This window comes from Carassius auratus, chromosome 32 (assembly GCF_003368295.1).
Source record: "Carassius auratus strain Wakin chromosome 32, ASM336829v1, whole genome shotgun sequence".
NCBI lineage: Eukaryota > Metazoa > Chordata > Actinopteri > Cypriniformes > Cyprinidae > Carassius > Carassius auratus.
This window is the reverse complement of record NC_039274.1, coordinates 20,544,770-20,557,183: the sequence shown is the minus strand read 5'-3', so window position 1 is coordinate 20,557,183 and position 12,414 is coordinate 20,544,770. Positions and strand designations below refer to the sequence as shown.

Below are 12,414 nucleotides of genomic sequence, written 5' to 3'. Positions count from 1 at the left end.
ATGATGAATATAGTGCCGGCAAATATTTGCAAACGGAACGAGGAACTCATTACAAAAGCCGCTTGATATTTGTATGTTTGTAGAAATTCCTTATAGTAACAAATTCAAATAAACTGGATAAGGGTAGGATGCATTGATTTAGACAATTTGATTGTTGATATACAGAAAATCTATGACCAGTATGCAATATTATTGCTAATATTATAAATCTAATAATGTTTTTTAACTGTAAATGGTGAGTGAAATCACATGTTGCTAGTGAACTTAAAACATTATAAAATACAGAGCAAATGAAATTATATATAAAAAAATTAAACAATTAGTTCCCTTGGAATTATAAGGTTTTATCTGCGTTCTGAGTAGTTTTGAGATATTGAGCTTTAAAGTTTTTGTGTTCCATAGACTTCTGTAGATAGAACCTTTTTGTTTTTTCAATAAAAAATCCCAAAATGTACACAACTTAAAATAAAACATCACATAATGTAAATAAATTGTCACAGAATAAGAATATGTGAATAACTCAATTTTGACAAAAATGTCAGATAGAACCTTATAATTCCAAGGGGACGAATTATAAATCCAAAGTCATTTCTAATATATTGTGCATCCCTAGACTACAGGTACCTGTAAACTACAGAGGGTTTTAGATGCCAAATACCGGTAGATACTAAAAATCACCTTTAACTTCATCCAACTTCCATTCAAGATCAACATACCATGCAATCTGGTTTACTGAACCAGACTGCATGGTATGAACGTCAATGTGGTATCGGTATCAGCTTTACTGTGGGACTCTGGGATGCAAGGGCTGAGCAGCAGCAGTTTTAGCTGATGGTGACGTGGTAGCTGGATGAGCCATAATGCACATATCCTCTGTGTGCATGATCCAAACAGCTGCTAACATGCTAATGATTAAGCACGCTGATCTTCTGATGCTCTGCTGCAGGATGGAATTCCCTTCTCACTACTGGAATTATTGGTGTCTGTTATAAACAGTTTCTTTATTTAAATTCTTTGTTGAAAGCTATGCAACAGTTACCTATAGACTACGACGTGCAAATGATGTTTGTGAACAGAAACTGCATCTATCTTACAGGAATGAATCTAATCCAGATGTGTTTATGCTGGAACAACTGTTGCATCGCATCAGTCTTAAGGAAACTATTTGAGGAAAGCTTAACATTTGCCAGAGCGCAGTTATCTTATATAGCAGGAGAACAGTTCAGCCAACAAAAGCAGCTGTTGTAAAGCTCTCTGTGTTGTTTCTACAGAAGTCCAAATGCGAGTCAGCATATAAATATAAGTGTTTGGTTCCAATAGGCCTTTCTAAGTCGACAGAGGGTTGACCACAATTTCTACACACAAACCCTGATACCTCCAATCTGACCAACACCCCCTAACTCCATTACAAGAGACTTTAGAACTGTTTGGGATGGAAATATGTCTCCACTATGTGTTTAGGTCATAGTGAAGCTTGTGGTAGCTAATGGCTAATCTACGTATGCAGCATTCATTTTTATGAATGTTCCACAGTAGACTATATTCAAATGCATGTGCCATTAAACCAAATAAGTTGTCCAGTTGTTAAGTCTGACATCACGCGTCACTGTTTCTGGGTCCAAATGCTTCCAAAAGCAAACACCAAAAGTTGTTGATATACACTCACATTGTGTTGAATTTTTCCTAAAAAATCATGAGCCTAACTTTTATCTCCAGTCTGAAATATTAGTTTGTCAGACAGAGATTCTGCTTTTCTGAAACATTAAAATATTCTGTCCTTGATAGTGAGCCTGGTTACTGCGGTGTACTTAAAGGTGCACTATAAATTAATAGTGTTCATAAATAGCTGTTGCGATAGTATTCTCACTTGAAAGTGAGTAGAGGCTTGGACATGGAAACACTATTCGATATGGGACATCATAACACGTGGATTATTCAGGTAGGCAGCTGTAAACAGTTCAACTAACTTTCACTTGCTCAGCAAGATGAACTGTTGCTTCTCAATGACAGTTGGCATCCTTAAATAGACACCGTAGGGAGAATAACAAACAACACTTTTGCAACCTTGAAGGGCACTTCATGAATAGGAAACCACAAGAAAAAACACACACACACACAAAAAAAAACCCTTCCTTTGTAGTTTTGCTAATTATTCCTTTTTCACATTGCCTGAAAAACCACCTCATGTGAGCATAATTTAATTTATTTTGCGATATATGGGCGTTTTTGATAAATTTATGCTTTTCCATTAGGCGCGTTTTCAATTTGTGCAATTTGAAGGGTAATGAAAACACCTATAGCTAGGCTGCACTAAGATTTGTGTTGTGGCACATCTTTGGACTCGTCTACACACTTCACTGGGGTATTTCTTCCTGTGGACTGTAGTTCCATCCCTGCTCCAAAACACTTGCTTGTAATTATTTCCAGTTTCAACTGAATTGGTGTAAAATGAAGCTGGAAAACAGAAAGGTGGATTTGGATGCCACTGGACCCACCTCTCTATGACTCTCATTGGGTAGTTGATGAATATATCAACGTGAACTGTGGTTACTTTTCTTAACTTTTGGTTATAGTAATGGAGTGTCACTTTTCTCGAAAATCGATTTTGCAGCATTCTCGGAAACAAAACAATTTCCCTGAAAGCATCTGAAATCAGTGTGCCAGCTGTGCTATATCAAGCAAATCCTTTATCAAATGCAGTGCATACCCTGTCAGAATGTAATTCCAACACAGCTTCAGTATTGAGTTTAAGAGGGGAGTTTTACTCGCCATAAAACAGTCTCAACTGCTTCCAGCTATATTTAGCATTTGACTCATCACTTGGTGCAGTATTAAAAAAAAAAAATTAAAAAGCTCATTATTCATTTCCCATCCAAGAAGTACTGATGATTCAAGTTATTTATCCACACAAAGTCCTGATGACTCTCGAGGCCAAGATTTGAATAATTTATGAGGACAAATGCAAAGTAATTGCGCTTAGTTTGACTTTTTGCATCAGACTTGTCAGTTCTAACCCCCATTTCCTTTTGAGAGAGCAACATAACAAGATATTCAAATGTGTCCTGATGTCCAAGGGCTCTGTTTGTAATTTTACATTTATAATTAAAATGATTTATAATGCATTTGCTCAGTGTTATCCTCAATTTTTAGACATTTTCGGATACTAGTAATAAAGTTTTGACTTTGGAATGGATGTGTTAGGCTCTCAAATGCAAGAATAAAATAAATATTGAGATGAACAAATGTTGAAATATATAAAATATTTGGAATCTAAAGCAACGGCTCATGTTCATTCACACAAACGTGCGATGATGCAAATACCTTCTGTCATTAATCCCTTAACCAAAAGTTCAAACTAATTTCAGTTCATTATATTATCTATGATAAGAAATCAAGTGCTTATTTTTCCTCATTTCTTTGTAGGATCAGCAGTGAGGAACTTCAGCCCATTCCAGTTCTCCACGGAGCCGTCAGATACGCTGGCAGTGCGAGGAGCGCCGGCGCTGCTCAACTGCTCAGTCCACAGTGAGTTTCCTGCCAAGATCGAATGGAAGAAAGATGGCTCTTTCCTCAGCCTGGCCTCAGACGATCGCAGGCAGGTCCTGGCCGATGGGTCTCTGCTCATCACCTCAGTGGTCCACTCTAAACACAATAAACCTGATGAGGGGGTTTACCAGTGCGTGGCCACTATAGACAACCTGGGCACCATCATAAGCCGAACAGCTAGACTCAGTGTCGCAGGTAAGCCACTTTTGGTTCGATACACACATCAGCACAGCATTCTCACACAAACTGTGTAATATATGCATCATATTGACCCATATGTCTCTAGACTTGTTTAGGTTCAAGACATTGTTTATTTAAATGCAAGGACAAAATGATAGTGAGAGAGCTCTGCTTGTCTGTCCTGTCTTTATCCTTCAGCAATATTGCCTGCAGTGGAGTTCAAGTCGGTCAGGGTGTCTGCTGATGCAGCACCATTGTTGTAAATGTGTGAGAACAGGTACGTTTGGCAGTACCGCTGCTGCAATATTGGGCCCTTTGAGTCGAAATGAAAGTGACCTTGTTTCATTTTCAGGAGGCAAACAGCTGGGATTATGAGGTGTTTGAGCTGGGTCTTACCCTGAAATTCAGTTTGCTGTTGGAGGGAAAAAAAGGAATTCAATTAAGTTGCATAAAGCCTTTACAGTCTTGCAGAGTTGACCGTGTAACCTCACTAGAATCTCTCTGAAGGAGTCAGAGGCAAATGCTTTTTTGAAGGAGCACAGGAGTCATTTTTGTCAGTCTGTTTTGAGTTTAAAAGCTCATTATTTCTTAAGTTGGAAATTTTCAGTGGTCTTTTTGTGAGGTATTGTCAGCTGTGCAACAGATTGGACCAAAGTGTGTGGTTTTTTGACACTCCGCACAGCTTAAATGGTGTTTCAACAAAAATCCTAACTACTGGTTTTTGGGATTTTCCCACGAGGATGGAAAATCACAACTTCTATAGTACCTTAAATGTTTCTCCTAGACAGGTTTTTGGGTGAAACAGACTGTAAAGTCTTGCATATTATCTAGTCTAAAGCAAAGTTTCTGTGAAACTTTCTTTGGTTGACAGGCGTGTAATAAAAAGGTTAATTATTGCATCTTTGCTGTGGGCTATTACAATGCCATTGCGTTGAGAATAGTACTGTCAACGCCAAAACCCGTGAGAAATCAGAGCGACAGTCAGGTACTCAGAAAAAATGTGAGAGTAATCAACATGATGGATGTAAGAAAACCGTGTCCCTCCGTCCTTCAGTTGTGTTTTCTAGTGGGTGAGAGTGCCCACTACTGGCCTGGCATACATAATACAGCGTGTTTGGCTGTTTTCACGGCTATGTGTAAATGCAAATCATTTTGAAAACGTTGTTGTGTATATGTGAAACTTTTAAAAATGCAAAGGAAAAACTTTTTAGTTTTTTTTCTCCATCGTTGTCATGTAAACGTAGCCTGAGACAGTGACCATCATGTCCACATTCATTCAGAAGGGGATTAGCCACAGCCTTGGTTATTTGTATTCATGAAGTGTTGGCTCGAGATGGCAGGACGTAGGTAATGGGAATTGTTTAGCTCATGCCACCTCACTGCATGCTTCACACTTTAAACTCAACTCCTCAAGGCAGACTAAAGCAGGGTCATTTAAGCTGCCAAAGAGAACACCTGAAATGAAAGACCTTGTTTGTCTGCTCCACTGCTACTCTGGGGAAATCTGCAATAATTATCTGCATTTCGTCCTGTCTCTAGAAATTAGGCAAAATGTTGCTGTGTAGAATCACCTTTTGGTGCTCTTTTGGTGAGGTGATTTTGCCAAGTAGAACATGTTCCTGGATCCCCTTTCTTGTTGGTCCTGGCTTAGGGAAAGGACGGAGGTATATAGTACCTTAAGAAAGCTATCGGTTGGCATTATGATACATTTCAGTAGCAGTTGCTCAACCGGCACATGATGCTCTGAAAAATGCATGGAAATCTGCCATCTTTGCTTATTATCATGCCAGTATCTACCGGTACCCCCTTCCGTTCAGTGCTCAAGAAAGATTGAAATTAGAGATGCATTAACTACCAGTAGTCACTTTTGTATGTATTGAAGAGAGATTTTCTCAATTTTCTTGACACGATTTTTCTCTCTTGCACATTTGATCACTTTTGACATTTCTCAACAAGACATTTCTGTGCTCCATTTCCCGGTTCCAGACCAGCAATCTTTTGGGGCACAAGTGGAACAGATTTTTTTCTAACTTGGAACCACCTATTCTGCAGTGGAAATGCAGAGAACGGTTTGAGAATTGGCACAGGACAAGAACCATCAGCAGGACCTGGACAGTAAAAAAAAAAGACCTCAGTGATACCATCTTAAGTAGTTTACATGTGCTGGTCATATAATTAGAATATCATCAAAAAGTTGATTTATTTCACAAATTATATTCAAAAAGTGAAACTTGTATATTATATTAATTCATTACACACAGACTGATATATTTCAAATGTTTATTTCTTTTAAATTTGATGATAATAACTCAATCCCAAATCTCAGAAAATTAGAATATTGTGAAAAGATTCAAAATTGAAGACACTTGGTGCCACACTCGAATCAAGTAATTAACTCAAAATGCCTTCAAAGCCTTTAAATGGTCTCTTAGTCTAGTTCTGTAGGCTACACAATAATGGGGAAGACTGCTGACTTGACAGTCCTCCAAAAAATGACCATTGACACTTTGCACAAGGAGGGCAAGACACAAAAGGTCATTGCAAAAGAGGCTGGCTGTTCACAGAGCTCTGTGTCCAAGCACATCAATAGAGAGGTGAAGGGAAGGACAAGATGTGGTAGGAAAAAAGTGTACAAGCAATAGGAATAACCGCACCCTGGAGAGGATTGTGAAACAAAACCCATTCAAAAATGTGGGGGAGATTCACAAAGAGTGGACTGCAGCTGGAGTCAGTGCTTCAAGAACCACTATGCACAGACGTATGCGAGGCATGGGTTTCAGCTGTCACATTCCTTGTGTCAAGCCACTCTTGAACAACAGACAGCATCAGAAGCATCTAAAGACAAAAATGACTGGACTGCTGCCGAGTTGTCCAAAATTATGTTCTCTGATGAAAGTAAATTTTGCATTTCCTTTGGAAGTCAGGTTCCCAGAGTCTAGAGGAAGAGAGGAGAGGCACACAATCCACGTTGCTTGAGGTCCAGTGTAAAGTTTCTACAGTCAGTGATGGTTTGAGGTGCCATGTCATCTGCTGGTGTTGGTCCATTGTGTTTTCTGAGGTCCAAGGGCAACACAGCCGTATACAAGGAAGTTTTTGAGCACTTAATGCTTCCTGCTGCTGACCAACTTTATGGAGATGCAGATTTCATTTTCCAACAGGACTTGGCACCAGCACACAGTGCAAAAGTTACCAGTGCCTGGTTTAAGTGCCCTGTTCTTAATTCGCCTGACCTTAACCTGTATTGTGAAGAGGAAGATGCAATATGACAGACCCAAGAATGCAGAAGAGCTGAAGGCCACTATCAGAGCAACCTGGGCTCTCATAACACCTGAGCAGTGCCACAGACTGATCGACTCCATGCCACGCCGCATTGCTGCAGTAATTCAGGCAAAAGGAGCCCCAACTAAATATTGAGTGCTGTACATGCTCATACTTTTCATGTTCATACTTTTTATTTGGCCAAGACTTTATTTGTATTGGTCTTAAGTAATATTCTAATCTTCAGATATACTGAATTTGGAATTTTAGTTAGTCAGTTATAATAATCAAAATTAAAAGAAATAAACATTTGAAATATATCAGTCTGTATGTAATGAATGAATATAATATACAAGTTTCACTTTTTGAATGGAATTAGTGAAATAAATCAACTTTTTAATGATATTCTGATTATATGACCAGCACCTGTATATAATATTTGGTTTAAACTGCAGTGCTCTGGCATATTTTGCCATACACAAGGATCAGCATGTCAAAGGCTCTTCCCTAACCCTGCCTGCATAGCCCTCGTTCACCCTTCTGCATCCCCATCTTCCTGTGACCTCTGCTCAGAAGGAGTTGTCCTGTTCCCCTGAGCTGTCTACTGATCTCTCAATCAATCAGAGTTTCATTTCACACTTTAGCCCTCTATTCACTCACCCGGCCCTGCTGGCTGCTGTCCAGCAATGCACCTGTAACGAAACACAAAATGCTATGAATTTCAAACACCAGCAACCCTGGAAACATATTTCAGATGTTTCATTTTGTGCTGGTTCCTGTACATTTCTAGCAGTTGTACAAGCTTTGGAAAAGCTGTATTGTTGCTTGTGTTCTGAAAAGTCAGGATGTCTTATTTAGGAAAAGTGTTATAGAACAGCATTCAAAGAGCCAAAATTGAACTTGCATTGCCTGTATGCACAACATGGAATGATGTGCTAAAATGCTATAGGATATGAAGAGACGTTGCCCTCTTCACAGGTTATTTGCTCCCGTGTCAGCTTTCAGTTTGAGCACTGAGATGAATTGCAGCCTGAGATAATATCTAAGACAATGAATGCTGTCTGAAATTCATTGTGTGCTCATTTGAGTTTGAAATGCTTTATCAGTGCTGTGGTGAAGTAAATCGTTGCTCCCCAGATAGGCGCCTTTCTGAGACATGCCTCTACTGTTCCACTGACATCTGTATTTGTACATGTGTGTGCTTGTGTATTTATATATGTCATTTGAAGGTTATATGGGTTTAATGAATGGGCGTGGGCAATAAGTATGGATCAAGTCTAGGGGCTTAGGTTTCATTCCTATACTTAAGTAGGAACACAGAAACCTCCCAGAGAGTACTATTTACACAACATCCACACTCAGGAAGAGAACACAGAACCGTTGTTTCTTGCTAAAGTTTGGAATGAAATTCAGTGACCTGAATTATCATTCAGGTCAGTCTTTGGATCGGCTCCAATGCCTGCGCTTGTGGCTTTCAGCTGTGCAGCCTGTGCGGGGCTTTTTTAGCTTGTGTACAGGCCAACAACATTTGTCTATGCTGCTGTATTCCAGTTCCCATAAATATAAAAGCTGAATCATGCAGAGAGCGTATAAAAGGGAGAAGATGTATCATTTGTAGAGAAATGAACGAGAAAACATTAACGTTAATGCATGCAATACAATCTATATATATATATATATATATATATATATGTATATGTATATGTATATGTATATGTATATGTATATGTATATGTATGTCAGGGTATCGATCCCCTAAGGAATGTCTAATCTGAAACATTTGAAGGCAAAAGCAATGTGATTGCTTTGGATTTCCTTATTATGGACTAGTAAATTAATCATTCATGTGTGAATTTCCTGAAAGCATAGTTTGCCAACTCTGGTCGTGAGTTTCTTTGTTACTGACCCAGTTCAATAATTCTGTTTTTCTTAAAAGAATAGTTCCAAGGAATATTTGCAAGATTGTGTGTTTGGTACTCTTGAGTCTCGACTAAAATGTAGCGTACTATATCAGGGGTCACCAGCATCCCATATTACCGACCTGCATCCAAAACACAGCAGCCTTGAGGCTTTTATTTTGAAGTACTATACATTGAATAGATTGTCAGGTAGTGATATGTACCTCAGACTGAGTGGACAGACAGCGGGAAATCTCCCTATGAATAATTCATCATCCCTGACAAACTGTTGTCCTTTTTCTATCCTTGTTGCTCTCAGGTATATGTTTATTCCCAAGGTGCCGAATGTAACGGGCACATTAAAGACCCGGTGCATTGCAAAATTCATGCTTTTAGATTAGTTCACCAAGAAAATCCTCAGAGAATCTAAATCTTTTATCTAGCGTTTGCAGGTAAACTTTATAGCACTCTCCTGTTTAGCCCTTTTACCTGTGGGATCCGTTTATTGGTCTTTGTCATTTTCCACTTAGCTAAGGCGTCTCATAGATAAGTCTTCGGAAATAAACAGAGTGAATCTGCATAACAAAGCAAATCTAGATGCTCGTGGTTCATTGTTTGTACTCCCATAACACACTGAGATTCATTGTGCAGTGCTGCGGAGAGTGAGATTGGATGGTAGACAGCACGTCTTTACTGGAGCAGGACTCTTTGGCTCTTTCAACTCTGCACTGAAGTGTCATTAAGCCAAAAGCCTCTCATCTAAAAATTGGCGCTTACAAATCCTGATCGCTCCGCTCAAGCTTTAACCCCAGGGGAAATATGCTCTTCAATACAACTCTGACTGAGACGGACACAAGCAACTTCATGCATGGCTGTCCTTTATCAGACTGTCAGACCTTTGAACTGTATCCGTTTTGAATTTTCATAAGGATTGATGTATTTGTAAAGAACATTGAATAGCAGTGACAGTGATCATGGAGTGGGTAGTGATTACTTTTGTCATTAACCTTAAATTTAGATTTTTTTTGGGAGGCTAGAAAAAATATTAAAGTAAGGTGCTAAATGAGGCATGCTTATGCTCTTTGGACCCTGGGGGTATTTCTGTAATGGCAAGAGGATACACTGAAAATCACTGAAGAGGCATTTCTAAGTGGTTGTGGGGGCATTCTTCACAGAAAAAAACATTTCTACAGATGAAACATGACGCTAATAAAAACATGATAAAGACAGTGTATTATTTGTTTGTGGTTTTCATAACAATAAAGGGTTTTTACACGAGAAATGCTAAGCAGGTGTAGCGATTAGCTTAATATAAAAGGCTACAAATAATATATTTCAGCAATATTATATGGCCAAATAACACATTAGGTCACAATTGGAGGTTATTACAAACATTCGATGATGGATTAAAGTGAGTTTTGAGTGAAAGCGTAGTATAAATCTAATAAATTCTCTCATGTAGCATGATGCTACAGTGTGCTTGAATGGTCACGCAGCAGCCGTTGGGTCATGTAGTGTGGACAGAGATCTTTCCTAAAACACAGTGGAAATGCCAGTATGGGTAGGGCTGCAACTAACGATTATTTTGATAATCGATTAATCTGTCGATTATTTTTACGATTAATCGGTTTATGTACTTATATTTTAGTTTTTTCCATTTTTTCCCCAAGTAAATTATTAATAAAGGGTCTTTATTTCAGCATAGATTTTTAAGAGATTTTAACCATTTTGCATTGTCATATCCTCATCAAAAATATACCTGGAGTTGTTTTATTATGTTAGTAATCCTTTGTCGAACTCTTCTGCAATCAAAACACTGACCCATACTCTAGCAAAATTCACAAGGAGATTTCAAATATTGTTTTCACCATGGCAGTCCTTAGAGCTCCTAAAGTAGTTTAACATCCCAAACAAAGCTTAAGGAATCTTTGAGAACATATTTTCACGAAGTATAAGGATAAAACAGAATAAAATTGCAGTGCATTGTATTTTATTATTTACTGGGAAAAAGCTTTATAGCTTATGCTGTGAAATTGTAAACAATCCTTCGAAAAAAAAAGTGCCAATGGCATGAAACCTGAATGGAACTCACAATTTAAAGTAAAATCCATCAGAAGGTTGTCCAGAAAAAAAAAATTGGGACAAACACAAAAAACCTTCTGTGTGAAAAAGAGCAGTGAATACTTAGAAAAGAAGTGCATTTTAAATATACTCAAACATTTACCTCTCTCATTCAGTCATAATTAGGCTGCAAGTCTGAATTATGAACTGGTAAACGACAAACTGATCACATAACATGTTTGTAAAGCTTTAAATGTTAACTGTTAAAAAGCAATGTTATCAGCTTTTACGACTAAACATTTGCAAACAACCTTGTACTGGATAATCTGCACAAATAAAATTCTTAGGGGCCGTTCACATATCGCACCTAAAAACGCGTGGAAAACGCTAGTCGCGCCGCTTTCTCCTTCTTTCCAAAGCGCTCGGGCAGAAGCGCCCCTGAGGCGTCTGCCTTTGCTAAGCAACCATGACGTGCTCTCTCCATGACGTGCCCTCTCCATGAAGACCTGGAAATTTCAGCAAAGGATATATGGATGCGGTGTGGACGCGTCTGGAAAAACGGGCGCATCGCACCGCGTGCGTGTCGCGACCGCGTCGCTTCCATTATGAGAGTGCATACTGCGCGCCTACATAGGAAATAACGAACTTGAGCACGCAAAAGACACGATATGTGAACGGCCCCTTAAACAGTTCAGTAGTGCAGAGTTTACAGGTTACTCTTCATTTTGAAGGCTCAAAGTAAAGTACCCCCACTTCCCGCTGAATGCTGCAGAGACGCTGTTCGGGAAGCACGTGACATAAAACGAGGCCAGCTATTGGCTATTCGCTACTTCACCTGCTGTACTGGCTGAGTAAAACCTCCGGTGGCTCATTACTGCCACACTTTGGCCACCGCAGATTTGAAATATGCACGAAATGAGCCGCTTATGGCAAATAAAATTTATTTAGCGACGAATCGATTACTAAATTAGTTGACAACTATTTTAATAATCGATTTTAATCGATTAAATCGATTCGTTGTTTCAGCTCTATGGACGAGTAATGTTTTCATTTGAAAGTTGTCATGAAATTAAAATGTACAGTTCTCATTTTTGTAGTGTTTATTATAAATTATTTATCTGTGCACTTCATTATTTTTTTTTTATTAATGTGGCCTCATAATCTTTAATCAAATATGTTAAACTTCCTTCCCCCCCACCTCTCTTCCTGTCATGTGCTATAGTGTGAGGGCGGGGTTATTGGGGTCGGTCTCGTTTCTGCCCCTTGTTTGCAACGCCCAGCTTCCAACGATCCAATTAAAGGTGCTGTAGGGAACTTTTGTAAAAAAATATTTTTTACATATTTATTAAACCTGTCATTATGTCCTGACAGTAGAATATGAGACAGATAATCTGTGAAAAAAAATCAAGCTCCTCTGGCTCCTCCCAGTGGTCCTATTGCCATTTGCAGAAACTCCATCGCTCCCGGTAAA

At 38.8% G+C, this 12,414-nt stretch overlaps 1 protein-coding gene across 10 annotated transcripts in view; it reads left to right on the top strand.

Annotated features, from left to right (window-relative positions):
• The window catches only part of LOC113051797 (neogenin-like), a 136,572-nt gene that overhangs the window by 47,409 nt on the left and 76,749 nt on the right, over window positions 1-12,414 (top strand). For all 10 annotated transcript variants that reach the window (XM_026215882.1, XM_026215881.1, XM_026215879.1 and 7 more), the window contains exon 2: window positions 3,424-3,741. In XM_026215882.1, coding sequence (XP_026071667.1) covers window positions 3,424-3,741 — 318 coding nt within the window. The remainder of the gene's footprint in view (window positions 1-3,423; window positions 3,742-12,414) is intronic.